Genomic DNA, 21836 nt, shown 5'->3' with positions numbered 1-21836 from the left:
TTAAAATTAAATGATTATTTATGTAAGGTTATAAAAAAAACATTTACTCATTGAAGAAATTTACCAGGCGAGTCAAGTGAATATACTATTTTTATTAGTATTGTTGAAGGAGTATATGACATTCAATGTAAGCCTAATGTTATTATTGTTAGATGAGCTTTATAATACACATTATTTATCAGTTATACATATAATTAATGTATACAATAATGTATGCATGTATGACTAAGAACTTAATTATCAATTAGAACTACTCACTGACTACCATAATGATGTGGTAGCATTTATATAAGGAGAATTACCTCTTTCAATTACGATAAGGCTTGATATTTTTGACTTCTTACAAAATTTCAACAATCATATTTTCAACAAAAAGAAAACTTACCTGGTAAACCAATTATAATAATTTTCATATCCCTGATGCCAATATTTCTTCTTCTTTTTAGAAAGGTGTTCAGAAACAAAGATGGAACTGGATTCATTATTTAAAAAAATAGGTTAAATTACGTATCTTGGCTTAAAATAAATATATTAGGCATAGTTTGTATTGTTTTGGTAACTAATTATTTAATTTTATTGTAAAGTATGTGGGTTACTTGGACAAAAAAAAAATAGTTTTGAAAGTGTAGTGCGAAGTACTGTTTGAAAATCTCTATGTTAAGAACAGAAATTGTTGTTTTAGTAACAATTTAACATGAAATTCTTAGAAACAAGATCTCTAAACTAGTAACCGATGATAAAAAGTACTTTAAAATGAAAAAACGTGAATTTTTATGTTAGAATAACTTTTTGATAAGCGGTAAAATTACGAGCAGTAATATTTTAGTATTATATCAAAATCTTGTAGGAAGCGTTTATGAGAAATTATTATTTTTTAAATCTGACACAATTTTAAAGAAATACAAGTAACAAAAAGTAATTTAAATAAAAAATAATAATGTGTTTTAATATATATTTTAAAATACATTTTTAAAGAAAACAATGACACTGGAAAGTAAAGAATGTAAATGAATTACGGCAAAGTACTTACTGGAACTGCAACAAGAATAAAACAGTCTTATTCGAAGAGTAATTTCAAGAATTCCTACAGTCAGCGGCTGCTGATCTCTGCTAGATCAGCACCTGATAGAGAATATAAAGGAAAAAAGTGTTCTTTGAAAAGTAAATTAAATACAATTTTTTATTATTAGAATCTTCTTTAAGTTTTATTTAAAAAAATGATTATTAAAAACATTAAATAATTTTTTTTTTTTTTTTAATAGTAAAAGCATTGTAATAAATTTATATCGTGGCAAAAAATAATTGATTTATGTAAAAAGGGTAATTTTGTGAAATATCAAACGTGAACGAATATTTAAAACTATTTTGAATAAACGAAGATTAATGTACGTTTTGGTTATATCTAAGCCCGTTGAGGGAGGCTCAACTGAGAAGCAAGTGTGTTACCGTGTTACCAGCGCTGTAGCAACAGGAGCGATAACCTCGTTCTCGCTCTTTCAACATCAACAAGGCAGGTAGGTTCTATCGTTTTTATGATACGCTATAAAATACCCATTTACTATGTCATTTACAAATGTTGCATACCCATTAAAAACAAAAACAAAGCTGTAAACGCAACAATAATATCGCATACAAACATCACAGCCCGCTAGGCACTGTTTCTTGCCCTAGATTTTAATACAAATTTTTCATATTTATTGCAGTATTGTGTGTGTGTGTGTGTGTGTATATATATATATATATATATATACACCAAATGTGTGTATTTGTGTATGTATGTGCGTGCGCATACAAACCTGCAAACTTGCACAAAAGTTCAAGTGTCATAATTGTTATTCATGACAATTGTGTTGGCCACTAAAATGTTTTCTCTCATATAAATGAGAAAATACAAATTTCCCGTCTTTTTTGATAAAATTAAATAATAATTCTATTTAAAATTATATTTTGTAAAGACATTTTTAATGAAATGCATTTATATAAAAAAATTAAAACTGGTGAAAAATTATACTATTTATTATAACTTAATTTTAATTTGCCATAACAAAAATTAATACTTACCACCAACAGCAATGCATGCTATGTCAACAGCAGATCCTTCATTATACGGTCCCAGAATGTATTGCTGGATACTGTCACCTCTTTCATCCAACACATTCAACCTTTCTGGCGGAACTGAAAAGAGTAATATGTATATAATCAAATTAAGAAAAGTTGTAATTAGTAAATAGGTTTCAGAAATTTTATACATACTGAAGTTTAAAACGAAGACACAAAACAATATTTTACATAAAATTTAGTTGGATCTAGCAAGTTCTATCATACACAAAAGTCTCTATAAAGCTAATAATATTGTTAAAATTACAAAATACAAGTTAATTTTAGTTTTTATTTTGAGCATTAAGTTTCCGAAACTGCTCTGCAATTTAGTTGCTCTTTCAAAATTTATTCTTTATGAAAGTATTATATAACATCTCTAGTAATCTTCAATTAGGTTTTACTTTTCTTGCATGCACCTGAAAGATGTTCAGTTTTACTGTTATTCAGACCTATTTCGTATATAATAGTATGGCTTAATTTATTTATTTATGTATTTATTGAAACAGCTCTTTCTAACACTGGAAGGTTGTGTTTATCTTTCACTCTTGACTTTGTGATTTTTTACTTATGATATTTAAATTATATCGAGGATGTGGATTATTTTGTGATTATTCAGAAAGGTATTGTATTACAAAACTGCTTTTTGATATTTATTTACTCTTAATTTTTTCCGGTTTTAATCGAATTTTAGGGTTAAACTATATCCTATACAGGAGATGTTAATTATGCAACAGCTACTGGCTATTCCAAATATTTCAAAAGAAACGAATGGTTCTTATATTCCAGAAAACGTATACTCTTGGCACCGTTGAACAGGGAATATAGGAAACAGTATCGTCGTAAACTAATCAGAGATAACATTATATTCGATGAGGATGACGCCTCTGGAAGCGAGACAAATACTGACATCACAGATTCACAAGCAACTTCTATACCATGGCAGCCTGTACCAGACGCGTATACCTAATGAGTCACAATCTCCTATTGATATCACTACTGAGTTACCTTTATCAAATTGTTAACAGGACCTTCGGATGAAGAATGACAACGTTAAGGCTTCTCAAAGGGACGCCATTAGGCCTTTGCCGATAGTTGTACGGCAAGATAATTGCAATTATTAGTTATTAGAAACTGTGGTTAGTAAATAGAACTATATTATATAGGTAATTAGGTCCTACCTTTATAACACTACTGCTTGTGTTCTCGAAGGATGTTAACATGTAGAATAAGGTATTGATTTGGCCCATAAACAAAGTTTGATTGATTACATATCTACAAGAAAAGAGGAGTGGACTTTTCGCGTTGTTCGTGAAAGGAACTTTCACTTCTCAGTTGCAATAGATAATATCAAGGTAGAAACTGAGGAACGCGAACACTCAACCCGAAGCATAATCATTGCACAGTTTTTTTTGCATAATATTGTTATAGAATCAAACGATACAAAAAATGGTTCTGAAATTCGCTTTTATTTAATTATTTACATTTGATTATGTTTTTAACAGTTCGTTTTTGGTAAAATATCTACCTCTATTTTATTTTCCTTCCTGTTGAATGAAAAAAAAACGGCCTCACACACACACACACACCCGCGCGCGCGCGCGCACACACACACACACACACACACACACAATATATATATATATATAACTTTTATAAAGTCGATACTTACGAGAATCATATTCCTCTGCACTATACAAATTAGATTAATCCGATCAGCGTAAGTACATAATGAATAAATAAAATAAAATAAAATAGGATGACACCTATTTTATTCCATAATTCATGCAATAGCGCTTTCGGGAGTTACTCGCGTCATCAGTTATGTTCTCGCATCCATATTATGTTTTCAAATCATTCCTATCAAATTAAATAGTAAAATTGAAATTAAAAATCATCATATAAAATACTATCATATAAAATCATCATATAACATTAGCAATTTTTGTTTTATTTCTGTTTTGATTTTAATTTGGAAAAAGACCTTTTAACAATATTTAATTTGAAGTGTAGTATAGGATGATTTTTAATTTCAGTTTTAATATGCAATTTGATACGAATGATTTGAAAAAATATAATTAGCAACTGATGCGAATAACTCGCGAAAGCTCTCTTGCATGAATTATAGAATAAGGTAGGTGTCACCCTATTTTATTTTATTTATTAATTTTGTACTTTGATTGGATTTATTAATTGGTTGATTGGATTAATATAATATATATATATATATATATATATATATTATATATATATATATATATATATATATATTAGCATCCCCTACGCGTCTTTGCCCGATCTATACAGTTACTTGCTTTTCCGTCGGGTTTTATTCAGTATTTTTAAAGTAACTGGTTGCGTCGCACATCAGTAACAGTGGCATTGACTGTGTTGTTATTGTATGTTGTTACTTTTTGAAAAGATTACACGTGTTTTAGTATTCTCAGCGATTTTTAACTAGTGGAAAAATGGAACAAAAGATTTGCATTAAATTTTGCCTTAATAATGCAATAAATTGCAGCACCCCATTAGAAATGTTGATTGTTGTTTTGGCAATTCTTCTATGAAAAAAACAAGCATTTAGACACTTGTAAATGCTTGTTTTTTGGTACAAGCGTTTCCAAGAAGGCTGTAAAAACGTTGAAGATGATGAGTGCCCTCAAAAATTCGAAAGTCAAACTACCCGAAAATGAATTTTAGATAGTTATGAAGAGTATTTGCAAGCCCAAATCTACGAGTAACTCTTTTAGTGTAGTCTGAAATGGGGATAATTTGCAATTATTATTCAAAATCTTTTGACATTTCTTCATCCCTTTCTCGGTTAAATTAAAAAAAAAATTAGAAATTGTTTTTTAGATATTCATATCAAGATTACACAAACCAAAACTCAAGTTGGCATCTAGATTTTTTACCGAGAAATTAAAAAAAGTAAATTTCATTTTTACTCCATTTTAATTTTTAAGTCGAAATTTAAAAAACCTTTCTTAGCGTGGGTTTATACCGTAAACAGAACTTGGGTGCAAATTTTTATCAATGTATATCAGTAGGATTTGCTGGGCGTTGATTGTAATTCACTGACATTTTATTTAATTTAGGTTTGACTAATTCCTGGAATTTATAAATCTACAAGTCTGTATAAGTCCGATTGACACAATTTTTTTTGTGTTGTTACACTTGTTTCTAAGGGATTTTTTACATTGGTAACCATATTGGATGCTCAGTTTATTGTTGGCTGTCGAAAAGATTACACGTGTTTTGGAATGGTCGGCGATTTTTAGCTTGTAGAAAACACCGCACTGGAAATGTTGAATTTTGTTTTTGCAATTCTTCTACGAATAATATAAGTGTTTACACGTAGAAGAAACGTTTCCAAGAGGACCGTAAAAACTTTGAAGATGATGACCACCCTGGACATCCCATCATATCAACGACCGATGGTAACGTGGAAAAGCGAAGAAAATTACTATGGACAATCGATGAATCACTATCAGGGAGTGAATAAAGATTACTATCTGGCAGTGCTGCGCTATTTGCGTGAAGCAATCCGAAGAAAACGCCGGATTTGTGGTGAAACAGTTCATACCAATTTTTTTTTCTTTTTTTTTTCTTTTTATTCCACCTACTCCTCTGGAACGGATCTACAATCAAGTTTGACTCGCGCCAGAGGAGTGTCCTTTACTCTAGCTCGCCTCCCCGCCCGCCAGCTGTATGTCCGGCACGCGGCAGGTCAGTTCACCGGTTAGCTCTTTTATTTCGTAGGTGGAAATTCCACCTACGACAAGCCGTCATCAGCGAGCGGTTTCTTCTTGACGAGCTTCCTCATCTTTCTTCTTTATAACTGCGGTTATAAACGACGAGATCACATTAAAGTTATCCTCGTTAAGTAGCATTTTATACACCACATTCTCCGTAGATAATGGCCCTATACGTCTTACACAGGATTGCCTGCTTTCAGTCCAACGGTTACATTCAAATACTACATGTTCAGGGGAATCATAAGCTCCACAGTAAGGACAGTTGTTGTTATCTACCCTTAGTCTCGCACATAAATAGGACCTGAACGACCCATGACCTGTAAAAAATTGCGTTATCCAGTAATTTATGTCCCCGAACTTCCTTTCTATCCATGGTCGGATCAAAGGTATCAAACGATGTGTCCATCGTCCCGTGTTGGCTACATCCCAACGATGTTGCCAATTACGCAGCATCTCTCATATGCTTCTTTAGAAGGTTGTCCACATGCTATACTCACTCGCATCTCCGCCAGTTGTTTAAGCGGAGGAACTCCTGCAATTACGAGTACTGCCTCGGTGGAGACTGAAGAATATGCGCATATCACTCTTAAGCCCATGCGCTGTTGAATTCCTTCAAGGGCTCTTCTGTTCTTGTCGGCACGCAGAGCTCTTTCCCAGACTTGTATACCGTAAAGTAAGATGGAAAGTTCATACCAATTGGACCACAATAATGCACCTGATCACACTTCATTGCTTGTTTGTGGAATTTTGACCAAAAATAATTCTGTTATGATGCCTCAGCTTCCGTATTCGCCGGACATGATCTCCTGTGATTTCTTCCTATTTCCCAAGCTGAAAAATACTGTGAAAGACGATTTTGTAGCAACAGTGAAAAGATAAAGATAGAATTACGGCGGAGCAAATTACCGGAAATTGCAATTTCCGAAGATTGGAAAAATCGCTGACACAAATGTATTATATCTGAAAAGGGGTTCTTTGAAGGTGATAAAAATCAATACTGATGAATAAATGAAGATTTTTTTTAAAGAAAAACTCTAATCCTGCGTATTTTTTTATTAAACCTTAAATATATAAAATATATATTATGTCATAAGATATTTCTAATGTAGCCTAACACACACACACACACATATATATATATATATATATATATATATATATATACTGCTTAATTTATGTCGCATTTATACTGATTAAATGTAACATTGTAAACTACCTAATATATCATTCATGATATATTTTAGAGTTTGCTAACTATGCACAGAAGAGACAGTGAGATGTTTCTACAACAGATAAATAAAATTTGTATGCTCAGAAGTTCTATTCTTAATAAGTAATTTCTGGTAGTCTTGCTAGATCGTAAATTCTTAGGGACAATAAATTTAATTTCGTTTAAAATAAGATCAAACCATAATGTTTTTACTGCTCTTTTCATTATCAGATATTTATTATTCATTTGCATATGTATATGTATATATATGTAAATCAGGCTATGTTACATTATTAATTTTGGAGAACTCCTTTAGTTAGTCAGAACATCACTTTAAAAAAAAAATTTTTAAATAATTGGATTACTGCACCATGGTATGGATCATGTAGACCGATTGTAAATTAGAACTTCTGAATTTTCTATTTGTTTATATTCACAAATTTTCAGAAGTGTAGTAATTTATCTTTTAAAATAGATAAATTTTGCTACTAAAGATACTTTTCCCATAAGAGATAGCAAATAAATCTTCCTGTTCTTCAGTATACTTCCTTCTCCGAGAAAAATTCTTTAATCATTATAATTTTTAAAATATTTCATTATTATTAGATCAATTTCATTCCTTCTTTAAAGGCTTACCAATTCATACTTTTTTAAACTGTTCATAAAGAATGTTATAATATTTAAAATTAAAAATAAAGATTTTAATTATTCGGCACTGATTTTTTTATATTTTACCATTTTTTTATTACTATCTTTCATATAATTTCTACATTTCTAATTATATAAATACGGGTTATAATCACTTCCCTTTCTTATTTGTTGTTTTTTATTTCACATTTACTAATGTTATGGTCACAGTTTTCCTTGATCATTCGAATAAAAATTATAGGATCTACTCTTGCTTGATTATGTACGGGTATCTATTTATATATTCATATCAATAAAATATTTTATATTTAAACAAATAACTCAAGTGCAAGAAATTTTTCAACGATATTTTTTCCATTTTCTGCAAAAATTTTAAGACAAAATAATTCTAGAGCATATCTGGGAAAGAAAAAAATGTCTTAAAAACGCTTATTTTAACAAAATATAATACAGGTTTTTAATCAGTTTACTTCAAAGAATTGAAAAAGGTTGCTCAAAGATAGTATTTACAAGTCTTCTTTTTAAAATTGATAATGTTTAAACGGTTATTACTAAATTTTCCTTATATATATACATGTATATATATCTGCTTATACGTAAACATTTCATCCACACGAGGGATATATACATACATACGAGGGATAACTGAAATGTAATCCAAAGATGCTCATAATTTAAACATGAAAATATACTCAAATGAAATATGGCACAAAGGGGCATATTATTTCCTACAAAAAATTATATTTATTTTCGTACTCGTATGTATTTATCATTATCCATTTCTCTCAACGTTGAACCAGTTTTCTTTCTATTAATGAAGAAAGTTGGGGGTCTTTCGCTGATCTATAACTTCACTGGGTCCTTCAGTTCATTATTCTTGGTAAAATGAACACCTTTAATAACCTTCTTTAACTGAAAGAAGTGAAAACTCAGGGTGATATGGAGGGTATGTGAAAGGTTCAAATTTAAAATTCACAAGAGCCTCGGCGGTGGCACGCATTGAGAGTAGGTGTATTGTCGTGTTGTCGATTGATCGGCTCTGTAGATTTTCGAATACGATGCACAAATCTCCTAAAGAGTTTTTACGATTCTCTGTATCGCACATAATTTTTAGTCGATCTGGATTCCAGGTAACAGTGTTTGGAATTCCGGCATATTATCAAAATAATTTGTTTTGAAAATAATTTTGAATTGTTCTGTATGTGGTGGACCATATTGTCAGTATTCCATGCTCTGCTGTTTTTTTCCGGATCTTAATATTGGAGTCAAGTTTTTTGTCCCGTCTCAATAGTGAAAAAGAAGTCATCTTTCAATCATGAAAATGATATCGTGAACATAGTGTAGTTCACAACATTGATTTCGTTGTTGTTTTGTTCGTTGTAGAGTTTTGGGTGGAATTCTACGAGGACAGATTTTACGGTAGGCCAGTTTTGTAGTAACGCTACTCGTTCTTTCAACGCGCCTACGTGGATGGTGATACGTTTTGTATAATGTGGTGATAATTTTTAATCAATTTATTTATCTACTTTTGGTGTTTGTTATCAGTCTCAGAAACTTATTGACCACTGCAAGTTTCATCCTCAATATTCGCTTTACCTAATTCTAACGCATGAAATTTTATTTCCCACCGGCTCACAGCACTTCGATCAATAGTTCCATCACCATTAACGTCTTTTAAATGACTATGAACGTCACAAGCGCTCAAATTTTTCTCTGTTAAAAATTCAGTTTCTGCAATTTGTTTTAGATATATTGACGTAGCAGGTGTATTTGACTGCAGTAACAATAGCGACTGACAAAAAATGAGATGTCAACGAATTTTTTGAATGTTAGCAGTAAGTAGTGAAATTACAAAATAGCAGCACCTTTCACTCTGTGTGAAATTTTGTTTTCCCATTACTTTCCATTGTGCGTTATATTTAATCTGCCTACCTCTTTTATAGAACATTAAATTATCATAGTTATAATTAATAATTATCATAGTTATTTTATCCTTTTGTTTATTAATATTACAGGTAATTCTCTTTAAAGTTATATATGAAAAGAAAAAAAAATATTCCTGAAATTAAATATTTAAATTACTCATTTATATAAAAAATAAGGCAATTCTATTATATACGGAATATTATGACCGATAATTTTACTTCGGTTCATTAAATATATGCCACTTAACAGATATTTCCATTTTTTTCTGATCAGACCAGATAAGTTTTCCTTTTTAAATTGATGAATTTAAAAAATCATCAGAATTCTATGATGCGTCATAGAATTCTGGAGAGAAGGTAAAAAACGTATACTTATTTTGCATTTATAAGGTCATAGTTTAAGGAGACAAAAGCTTTGATTTTAAAGAGACTGATTTAGCATTAACATATGTAATTCATTTATAAAGAACTGTAATTAAAAAAAATAAATAAATAAAAATAAAACTATAAGAACATTTATTTTATTTAATCTTCAAATTAAATTCAAAGGTAAAAGTCACCTTTATTATTGTTTTGATAACAATATTATTATTGTGTACTTCAGATTAGAAGGACTAACACAGAAAAGTTACTAATAAGGTATGTACGTAATTTATTATGTTTTAATAAAATTCGATAAATTTACCCAAACCTACCGAACACGTAATAAACGATAAAATAATTTTTTTTCAACAATTCCATAACTTTTAAACAATAAAATTTTAGAAAGACTTTATTTAGAGTTAAATGCATATTCTCTGCAAGTAGTATATTTGGGGTTTGGATAATGCTCACTCTAAAATTTAGTACCTCAATAAATGTGAAATAATTAATTGAAATTACAACAATAAATGGTAGAATGTCTCTCACAATCTACGAAAAAATAATTCATTAACTCCCTAGCAGCGATAAAACTACCTTTAAATATTTGATCGAACTTTTCATTGAGAATGTAAAAGTAGCTGTAATAGTATGTTAGGTTAACTTTTTACGTAAAGAAAACTTGGAATTTAATTATTTTTCTGAAAATTGTCGGTGAAAATTTGTATTTATTGTTTAAAAAAATATCTGGGATAAAAAAAATATACTTAATTTTTATACGTATTTTAGTACGACTTAATTAACTTTAGTAACTTTCATAGGATATTTATTTAAACTGAATATTTATTATTTCAATTTTACATAGTAAAATTTTATAAGTTGGTGGTTGTATAGGTGCAAGCGCGTACGTAAATATTTTTTCATATTTTATTGCTATCATATATTTCAGTTATTACTGATTTGCCGATAGCGTGTTTAAATTGTTTTTAGATTAGGTTTTTAATTGTCAATTGCTACTTTATGCGCTCTTGAATATGATATGTTTATAGCTTTTTTAACACAAATACACGAGCATGCGCGTATAACTAGCCATACCAAACATCGAAGAAAAAATCCTTCTAACTTCTAATACCGTATTTTCAAAGAGATATCAGCAGAGTATCGCATTCAATAAAAGTATATAAGATATAAAATATTCGTTCTGATTGTATTTATGAAGTGCAAAAATATGTTTGTCTAAGACTAGGCTTCTTTAAAAAAAAAAACGTTGTGCATCCGCTTTAAAAAAAAATCATATTATTTTTAATTTATTTTATTGTGTACATTTAAGCTTATTCAGCTTATTTGGACTATTCAGTTGTTTTGAATTTTGTGAGAATTTTCGTTACTTTCTCCTTAGGTAAAAACGTTGCCAAATAGTAGTTTTAGTTCATTTTAATCCATAGTTAAAACGTTTCATTTTTTTATACTTGTGTATTACAACGGCGCCACTATCTTTGGGAGGTTATAGCCAGCGCGACTGGTGGCAAGTTAAATAACTACGTTCTACTTCATATCAGTAAGATGATAAAATAAAAATATTTGTTAAAATTAACGGTGACCTGATAAGTAAAATGTCTGCACTTAGAATATAGGATCTCTCCCACGTTGTAAAGAGGAAGCTGTTCGATTTTTGCAGGTTAGGTTTACCCATCAGGTTGGTCTACTGGTGAATGCGCCTTCGCAAATCAGCTGATTTCGAAGTCGTGAGTTACAACGTTCAAATCTTAGTAAAGGCAGTTACTTTTATACGGATTTGAATACTAGATCGTGGATACTGGTGTTTTTTGGTGTTTGGGTTTCAATTAACCGCACATCTCAGAAATTGTCTACCTGAGACTACAGAAGACTACACTTCACGTACATTCTTACATATCATCCCCATTCATTCTTTGAAGTTAGCCTCCGGAACTACCGTAAGGTATTACTTACGGTAGTTCCGGAGGCTAAACAGAAAGTTGAATAAATAATTCAATTCTTAATCTTGTGTTTCTACTTTATTCCTAACATTACAAATTTACAGCCCTATTATAATCTTATTATATATAATCTTTTAACCATAACGGCGCCGTTATAATACATAAATGCTCATTTTTTAAACAATAAAGACATCTTTGTTAAATAAAGCTTTAATTTAATTCGTAGATCTATTAAAGCTAAATCATTCGTGATAACTCTGTAACAATATTTAAAAAATAATTTTGAAAATCCAAGCAATTGTTTTCAAACCATTAATTCAATCGTAGTTAGGATTCCACCTGTTTCTGAAAAGTTATTAAAACAGTTTTATGAAAAATAAAGGATATTATTATTATTATTATTATTATTATATATATATATATATATATATATATATATATATATATATAACAATATATTAATTATCTTAATTTCATCAGGAATCACAGTGACATGAGCTCATCACAGAATCCTATCAAATAAATTATCAATATCAAATAAATCACTTATCTTAACAATTATATTAGGATTATACTTCACAATTCTACAAAAATGAGAATATCAACAATCAAACTTTACAATATATATACTGTCATAAGGTAATAAAACAGAATCCCTTTACGTAAAATAAATTTTTATAATTTTTAAAAATAATTTTTTTGTGTAAGTATGATCAGGAAGTTTGAATATTTCGATGATTTTCCACTTCTACGTAACTTAAATTAATTTACAAATACAAATAAAACCTGATTTGTAAGCTTAAGCACTGCCATCCAGGGGGATAATTTATTACTCTCTTTTATTATATAAATTGTTAATTATAATATTAAATATTACTGTATTAAAAACATACAAAGGTTAAAAAAATGCATGTCTGGTAAATTTTTTTTTTTCAGTGTAATTAAGATAAAATGGTTTTAAAATCCAGGAAGTTACAGTTGACCAATTATTTGTGCAGTTCTGCGTAAGATAAATAACTTTAATTTTTAAAATACTTTAGATTGGTGATAAATCAGCAAGAAAAACAAAAAAAAAACTAATAGAACTCAGTCAAATAATTAAATTTAACAAAGTATTATTGATTATTTTACAGTGAGACAAATAATTCCAGCCAATCAGGAATGGAGGTCAATCACTTAACTGTCCGCATATCTATCCCGTCCCGTAATCGTTAGTGGTTATTAGAAGGAATGAGTTTTTCTGACCTGAATTTTTTCTGGGAAAAAAAGTTAATGTTAACTGGATCTTGTTTACTGTTTTAACAGCTACAATTCTTTAATATCTAAGTAATCAAGAAATAAATTGCAATAAGTTTATGATTAGAGTGGATTATAAAAACGCACACGTCTTTTGGTTAGTTTTGAAAATATATTTGGCTAATAAGTACGTATCGTAAATTAAAAAAAAAGGTTTCCTAAATAAAAAAAATAATTTAAAAACTCATTTTCTTTTTATAGATTATCAGCTCTTACTTGTGATAGTGATGTATAAAAATTGCTTCTGATTAATATTTATTGATGACTGTTTATAAATAATATACTTATTCGTGGAAAATTGAGTTCTGCTTGGAATGGTAATACATTATTAAAATTAATCTTGGTTCGTTGTTAGAACTTTATTTTTAATTAGTATTTTTTTCGGATTGAGCTCCCAGGAAGTATCGCGGCGTGAACTCATTCAAGACAATCTTTTGAGTTACTTAAATGGCTCGGACTGTAAAGATACCACTGAGGACTTAGATTCTCAATCAACGTCTCCGTCATGGCAAACGGTTCCGGTACTACGTAAGCCACGACGCAGATTACCAGTGACCTCACAATCTACTTAACTTTGTCAGAGAGGTATGAGGATTTACCGATAGAGGAGAGAAGTACTAAAACATTCGGGAAATAGGCCGACAAACCTATAGTCCTCTATGGGATCACGGATGTATTGTATCTACAACTAATCGAGTAGGTTGTGTATAAAATCGACTACTAGTAAAATTGTCAAAGGATGTTCAGTCTTAAAGGAGATCCTGGAAAGGAAACAGAAGTATAGATTGCTACGCTCCAAAGGAAGTGATAGTTCACAAGAGCTTACGGGTAAACAGTTGAATTAATTTAATCTAAGTAACTCGAATTTACCTTCTTTAAGCGAGAGAGGTTTAGAGATCCAAGCCCAATGTAATAATAATTTCGGATCTTATGCCATAGTTGTGGAGCACAACATCCGTAAAGATTCCAAGGACAGATTGCAAAAATTGACTTACATAGTAGAGTTTGCAGTTCAGAAAACTGGAAGACTGATAGGCTTATTAACCAACGTGATAGGCAACATCTCTTAATGGCTGGGTTTCTTTGGATAGCTGCCTGGAATATTAATGTTCTTGTTATCCGCAAACAAGAATTAGAGACGTTTATCTTCACAGAAACGTTAGTTGTTGTCATCCTTCTCTGTGAATCTCACTTCATTGATTGGAACTGCTTTCGTCTTACGGGTTACTCAATATGTATGACTAACCATCCTAACTGAAAGGTACATGAGGACATGCACCTTTCACCTTTCGCATTCTTTAAAAAGAGCACAGTTCTTTATGAAGAATGTAATAAGATTATCATCAATTGCCAAATTTCAGCGGTGATCAGCAAGCGACTTCGATTGAAATTTTAAACTGACTCGGACCTCTAGTGTTATAAGCTGTCTACTATCCTCTCGCCATATGATCTTGAGTTAATTATTCTCTGAGTATTTTGCAACACTGGGCCCGCGCTTCATTGCGGGTGGGAACTGGAATGCTAAACATGTATATTAGACTCACAACTTATAATAACTAGGGCTTGTGCTTTAAATGATTGCTTAATGAACATGAATCTATGTGATCGGATTACAGTCGACATACTTGCCGTTGGATCTGACTAAGGTTCCAGACGTGCTGGATTTTTATGTAACGTCCGTTATATCATCTATGTACACTTCTGTAAAGATTAGCTACGATTCAACGTCTGATAATTCACCTGTCCTTCTCACTACAAGTAATAAGGAAGAAGAGATCCTCTATCCTACACAAATTTGGAATCTTACAGGAATTGGATCGAGGATGAATTGGTCGTACTTATTGAGTTGAAATGTATATATATGCCTAATATAGGCTCTACTATTGGATAGCTGACCTTGGTGTTACAGGAAGCAGCCTGGCGTTCAATCCCCTGGGATAAGAACGCAAAAATATGTGAAGCAGATTATCCATGGGAAGTAATGAATCTCATATCAACCAAGAGGCAGCCCAGGAGACCATCCTGCAACGTTACAGGAAACCAGAAGATTTAACCAGAGCTGCTTAGCGGTTAAAACAAATCCTAAATTTGGTCTTTCAGCCACTTAACATCTATATCGCTGTTAAAGAGGAAACTTTGGACTTCTTAGAGCCCGATTACGATGAAAACTTTCTCATCTAGGGATGCTGGAAGTGATTGAAAAGTAGTAGGACTCAAACAAAGCCCCGGGCTTAAACTTAGTTACCAAAAAGATGCTCCTTATGCTCCCATCTAAGGCCGTAATCTATTTGTTCTTATTCTTAAACACTGTTTAAGAATATTCTTCGAACGACGTGTTACCCCTCGGAATGGAATATCTCGAGTAGTGATGGTACATATGTCGGGCAAGCATGACGTGTTCTCTCACAAGCCAATGAGCCTATTACCTAGTATTTCTAAGATTCGAAAGTTTATTCTTTCAGAGATTGTGTCCTTTGTTAGAAGAAGAACAAGCTATTCCTGACCATCGATTCGGCTTCCGGAGTGGCTCCACCACCATTGAATTCTATTGTTGACACCAGCTGCTTGGAGGAAAAAAATTATGTTCGGTTGCCTTTGTAGATGTACAAAAAGCATTCGATAAAGTCTGATTGCCTGGTCTGTTATACGAACTAAAAATTAATCTCATTTATGATGATCCACTCATGCTAAGTTGCAGTCTCGGTTAGACCTTCCAGCCGAGTGGGTGAAGAAATGGAAAATAAACTGAAAACGACTCACATGACATCCGCGATGAGAAGCATCGGAATCTCTTTAGATGGTGATTACATCCCGCGAGCTGTAAATGTACGGTATTTAAGTTTTCAACTGCATCTTCGTCTAACATGTAAGGTTCACAATAAGGAAAAATGATAACAACTAGGAATCAAATTTAAGGAACTATACTGGTTATCATGCAGGTAATCGCCACAATTCCTTTGTAACAGCTACCTTTGTACACACTGTTTCTAAAACTGCTTTGGACATAAGGAATTTTGACTCTATGGTACGGCAATAACCAGCAATATAAAGATTATTCAACGTTTTCAGAATAAATTTGCGAGTTTATTACACAGTTGATTATGATTCGTACGGAACAATTGAAATTCTCGAGTATTTAGGGTTACCGTGTGATCGATAGGAAGTCGATCGATTTGCAAATAAGTGCAAAATAAGACTTAACGATCGCGTAAATTATCTAACTGTTAACCTTTTAGACAAATGGGAATATGTAAGAAGATTAATGTGGTTACATGTATTGGATCTAGAAACCTAGTGATACTAAAATGAGGGCTCTCTTCTTACGTTGTGCAACGTAACAAATATTTATGTTTTTTGTTTATGATCATTTATTTTTTAACGTTATTTATTCTTAAGATAATATTTTTCTTTATAAATCGTGGTTTTATTCATAATATTGGATATTACTATGACTTCTAACTCATTACTTGTATTTTATGCTTATGCTAAAGTTAATTTACTGTTTATATCTAGAATGTATTTAATTAAGACGATTCCAGCGAAACACCTTTATAGCTTGATTATTGTGATCATTTAATAAAATATTAAAATAGTAGTTTTACCTCAACGACTTTATTAGAGATATCTTACTTATATATAATTTTATGATAGAATATCATAGTAAAAATCTGAAAAGGTTTATTTTTTTATTTTTCTGTCTGATCGACAGATGGCAGATAGCAGAATTAGTTGGTCTTTTTTTAATTTTTAACTAGTATCTCTTTTTGTCTATAAATTATTCGTAGTCATTTGTTTTATTTTCCCTAGAACAACGAATCCTAACGTCTCTTCTGTCTATGTATTGTTATTTTAATTAAACGTTTTTTTGCCAATAAATTCTTTTATTGGTTTTCTTCTAATAGAACTACAAATTCTGATGCAGAACCACATGACTTCCTTGTACGCCTATTAAATTACATAAACACATTTTAGCAGCACTTCGTTTGAACTTATTTCGTTTGAAAGTGAGATACGATCTTCTAATTCTTAAATAAAGGGGACAGTTTACTCAATTGCTGAAATATTAGTTTTTATTAACAACAAATATATATTCAATTATTAATTCAACAATCTTACATGAAATATTAGGATAGAGTAAAAGTCTCTTTATTAGTCGTATTACTAGATCAGTATTATTCGATTCGTATCTTCTTGAATTGCTGTTTAAAAAAGTTTTTTAGATTTCTGGTGTATCGTATAAATAAAATTTAATAATAATTAAACTGTTCCGTTTAGAGAACTCCTGCATACTGGTTACAAATGATAATTTCGACTTTACGGTGTAAAATATCCAGTTTTTATAATTAAATAATTTGGTGAATAACCAAAAATGAAAATGAAACAATCATATAGGAAAAAGGAAGATAACACGAAAAAAATGTATCTTAAAGAAAAGGAAGAAAATGTTAAGAACAGAGGAAGAATAAAAGTTAAGAGAAAATGATAAATATAAAGAGGATGAAAATGTTAAAACCAAAGAAAGAATAAAAAAATTAAGGAAAGATGTTAACTATAAAGAGGAAGAAAATTTTAAAACTAAAGGAAGAATAAAAAACATTAAGAGAAGATAATAAATGTAAAGAGGAAGAAAACTTTAAGACCAAGGAAAGAATAAAAATATTAAGAGAGGATGATGAATATAAAGATGGAAAAAATTTGAAAACTGGAGAACGTGTACACAAATTACGATCAAGAGAATTATATAAAACCAGAAAGCGATTAAATGATTGCAACAAAAATAAATAAACGAAATGATGATCAACTCCGACGTAGGGAGAATATTATCCGACAATGTCAGAGGAGTAATGAACTAAAAGATAAGAATTTTCTTTAAATTTAATTAAGATTGGACGTGTATGTCTCAGTGTATATGTTGTTCTTTTGAGGGTTTATTTTTCATTCACTGTGCAGTTAACTTTAATGTAGATAAAATTAAACAGAAATTCCATAATAATTAAATAAAATTTAACGGAAATTAAACTAGAAAATTCAGAGATAGTAAGACTAAATATTAATTGAAAATTATAATCAGATGTTTCACCAATTCTATTACACATATACATATGTAATAATGTCTATTAAATTACATATACACATTTTTAAAAGTACATAAAATTTTATTTTATTACTGCATAACTCATAACTTCTAATTTTTTAATATTTTTTTTTTTATTGTTATTACTGAATTATTAGTTATTATAACATTTTTTGTTTACATTTACGGGTTAATAATTATTAATAAATCAATATATTTAATTTTTAAAAAAAAGTTAAAAAATAAAAAAAAAAGTTAAAAAAAATAAAAAAGAGAGGAAGTCTGATTCGAACCGATGTGTCTTCTCCTTTTAGATCCAAATATTTCTTAAATTAAAATTTCATTTGGCTATAATTCTGGAACCAATGAAAATGAGTACCACTTACGATATATCATTGAGAAGCTCTCAGCGAGGATTTATTACTACTTAACAAAAAGTCCAAAATCCAAATTTGTTTGGATTTTGGGATTTTTTGGACACTTTTGATTCAGTCGATTGCATTCAAAAGGGGAGGTGCACAGCTAGATATTACAACAATCCTAAATCCAAAATTTCAACATGTTACGGCTAGCTAATCGTGTTTGAGTTATGCGTGTAGGTTCATACATACATACGTACGTACGTACGTAAAGACGTCACGCCGAAACTAATAAAAATGAATTCAGGGATGGTCAAAATGAATATTTCCGTTGAAATCTTAAAACCGAAATTTTTCGCGATCTCAGTATTTCCTTTACTTCTTTCAAGTAAGTAAAAACAACAGGAATAGATTATATTAATGTCCCATACAATTATAAATTTGTAATTGCACATTTTTTCGTTCATTAAAATTGTTATGTTAATAATTCTTTATTATTACACAGTAAAACTACTTTAAAGCGAAAGCCTTGTTGAATGTCACCGTTCTAAGCAATACTTTATACCAGAAATTTCCTGATTCCTTACTAAATGTTAATCAATCAATTCGGCATATGACATGCCTTAAATGATAACGAAACCACTTGGAAGAGCAATCGAAATCAATTTTACAGTTTCAGTAATTTTTCTTAAAGCTTCTTTGGTTAAATTCAGATATCTCAGAATTTTCTTAATGATGCCAGTTTTGATTTAATTACACATTACTGATTTTGTTATTCTGATAAAATAATAATTTTCAATTATAATAAATATACAAAAACACTTCTCTTTGGGTTTTATGAACATCAGTCTAATTGACTTTTTATTCTTTTTTTTTTTTGAATATCTATTTTGGATCACTATTTAAAAACAGAACGAAATATTTTAATACTTTCTTTTTCTTTTATCCATGATCTTTTTTATTGCTTGATTAATTAATTCACAACAGATCCTTACAGAAAAGATTGTACGTAGGAATGTGGACATTATGTTTTTGTAGCGTATGTAAAAAGATGTGTACTGGGATACGAACTTGGGACCCCTGAATTAAAAGTCGAGACGCTACCATTCCTTTACGGAAATTAGTTGTTTTCTTATAAAAAAGACTATTTATTTTTTTATTCTTTTTTTTTCATTAGTTTTTATTAACTTCGTTATTACATTTTGTTTTCTATCACTTTCCTTTTTTTCTTATAATTCGTGTGAAATCTGCAAATGTATTTGTAATATTGTTTTAATTATCTTTGAAGAGAATATGTACTATTATGTTAATGATTACTATTGTCATCAATATTTTCAGTGGAATTATATACATAATTTTATCTATAAAATGAAATAGAAAAAAAATTATTTACTTTACAATTCAGTGCTTTACTGATTTTTGAATAAGCTTTTATGCGACTAAAGTTAAGGATTAAATGTTTTATTTTATTTTAGCTTATTCATAACTAAATTTTTATCTTTAATTTCTGGCAAAATTATCTGACTTTAAGACTCTTAACTGTGGGGATCATTTAAATTATTAAATGTATTTCAGACTAGTTTTTCTGCATATTAAAAATTTTAATTTATATTTTCAAATAATATTTTTATATTTATATTTTACAAATACCATATGTGTAGCTTTGTTTGTCTTTAAAGTACCTGTTTTTTTAATAGTTATGGTTTTTGATTTTAAAATTGTTCTCTGGCAAACTGTACTTAAAATTGAATTAAAGTGATGTTACCTTCACGTAGAATACATTCTACCTAATTTTCTGCTGATTGTAAAATCTACTTGAATATAATTATTATTTTTTTCATATTTCATAATATGATAGTATTTCTTCTCATTAAATATAAATAATAGAGATTATCCTAGAGTACTGGATATAATATTATTGTAATAATAAACACATATTCTGTAAAATATCAAATATGTTTTTTTACTTTTCCACAATATCAACATTTTTTAGCCGTGATGTATTATTTACGATCATATTTCGATAATTTTATTTCTCATATTATTTTTAATAAGTATGCATGAAATGAAACGATTGCTCAAACAATGTTGTTATTGGATTTTCAACCGATTCCAAATAAAATACATCTTCTTTGAACATCATTCCTGTTGCTTTCTTTTTGTAGGTTACAGTGTTTGTTGTCAATAAAAATACAGTAGTGATGACTCAGGATTTACATCTACAACAGGTTTGATCTGCGTCTTTGTAGAATTCAGTGACGTAGAATATGCTTATAAAACATGTATCTTTTCTTTTTTTTTTTCTTTTTTTTTGTTTCACTAGTCTACAATATTAAATTTTCTTAGCAGAATGCTATATAAATTTGAAAAAAACAGAATTGTTTTAGCTGAGAACTTAAATTATTAATTTAATGTTAATTTCAATAAAAGAAAAAAGAAGTTAAATTATTTTCAATATATTGAATGGAATTAGAGAGAAATATGGGTTGTTATCATCGATATTCATAAATATATGATATAATCTTTCTTATTCCTAATGCTTATTTACGAGTAGTATGAATGACGAGAATTAAAAATACAATTGATAATAATATTACAAGCAAAGATGCATAGTTAGGACAGATAAGTCTTCTATTTATATTTTTAAAATCGGTTTTAATACAATTTTAGAATTACTTAAATTTACTTAATCATGCCAAAGTCACGAAAATGTATTTAATTAGCTCAACATATTTTAAGACAATTAGGCTACCTTATTGCATTTCAGATTGTATTAAGAATTTAGTTTTTTAACTGATTCTTACGAGTTATTTGCAAATTTTAACTAATATTTTTTTCCTCTATATACATGAGAAATTCATTTTAAAATAAAATTAAAGATACAATTTTAAAAAGCATTATGTCAGTGACAGCATTACTGAATGTTTGAGTTGAGGTATTTTTTTCTTTTTAATTCATATGTTATTTTTCATTACTCAACATACAAAAACTCTTGTCAACTATTTTATTTCATTCTTCTTAAAAATTTTGCTTTCTCCTCCTCTTTTACAATAAATGCTTTTGTGGCATACGTCTGATTTTTCTCTTTTGTGTCATATATATCTGAAAAGTTATTAAAATTTGAACATAAAGAAACAATTTAATTTATTCTTGT

General features: G+C 29.6%; 1 protein-coding gene across 2 annotated transcripts in view; it reads right to left on the bottom strand.

Moving 5' to 3' along the window:
- The window catches only part of LOC142324518 (nephrin-like), a 964738-nt gene that overhangs the window by 395602 nt on the left and 547300 nt on the right, over positions 1-21836 (bottom strand). For both annotated transcript variants that reach the window (XM_075365347.1, XM_075365348.1), the window contains exon 4: positions 2062-2175. In XM_075365347.1, the coding sequence (XP_075221462.1) occupies positions 2062-2175 (114 nt within the window). The remainder of the gene's footprint in view (positions 1-2061; positions 2176-21836) is intronic.

This window comes from Lycorma delicatula, chromosome 5 (genome assembly GCF_047948215.1).
Source record: "Lycorma delicatula isolate Av1 chromosome 5, ASM4794821v1, whole genome shotgun sequence".
In the NCBI taxonomy this organism is placed as follows: Eukaryota; Metazoa; Arthropoda; class Insecta; order Hemiptera; family Fulgoridae; genus Lycorma; species Lycorma delicatula.
This window is presented reverse-complemented; position numbering and strand designations above follow the sequence as displayed.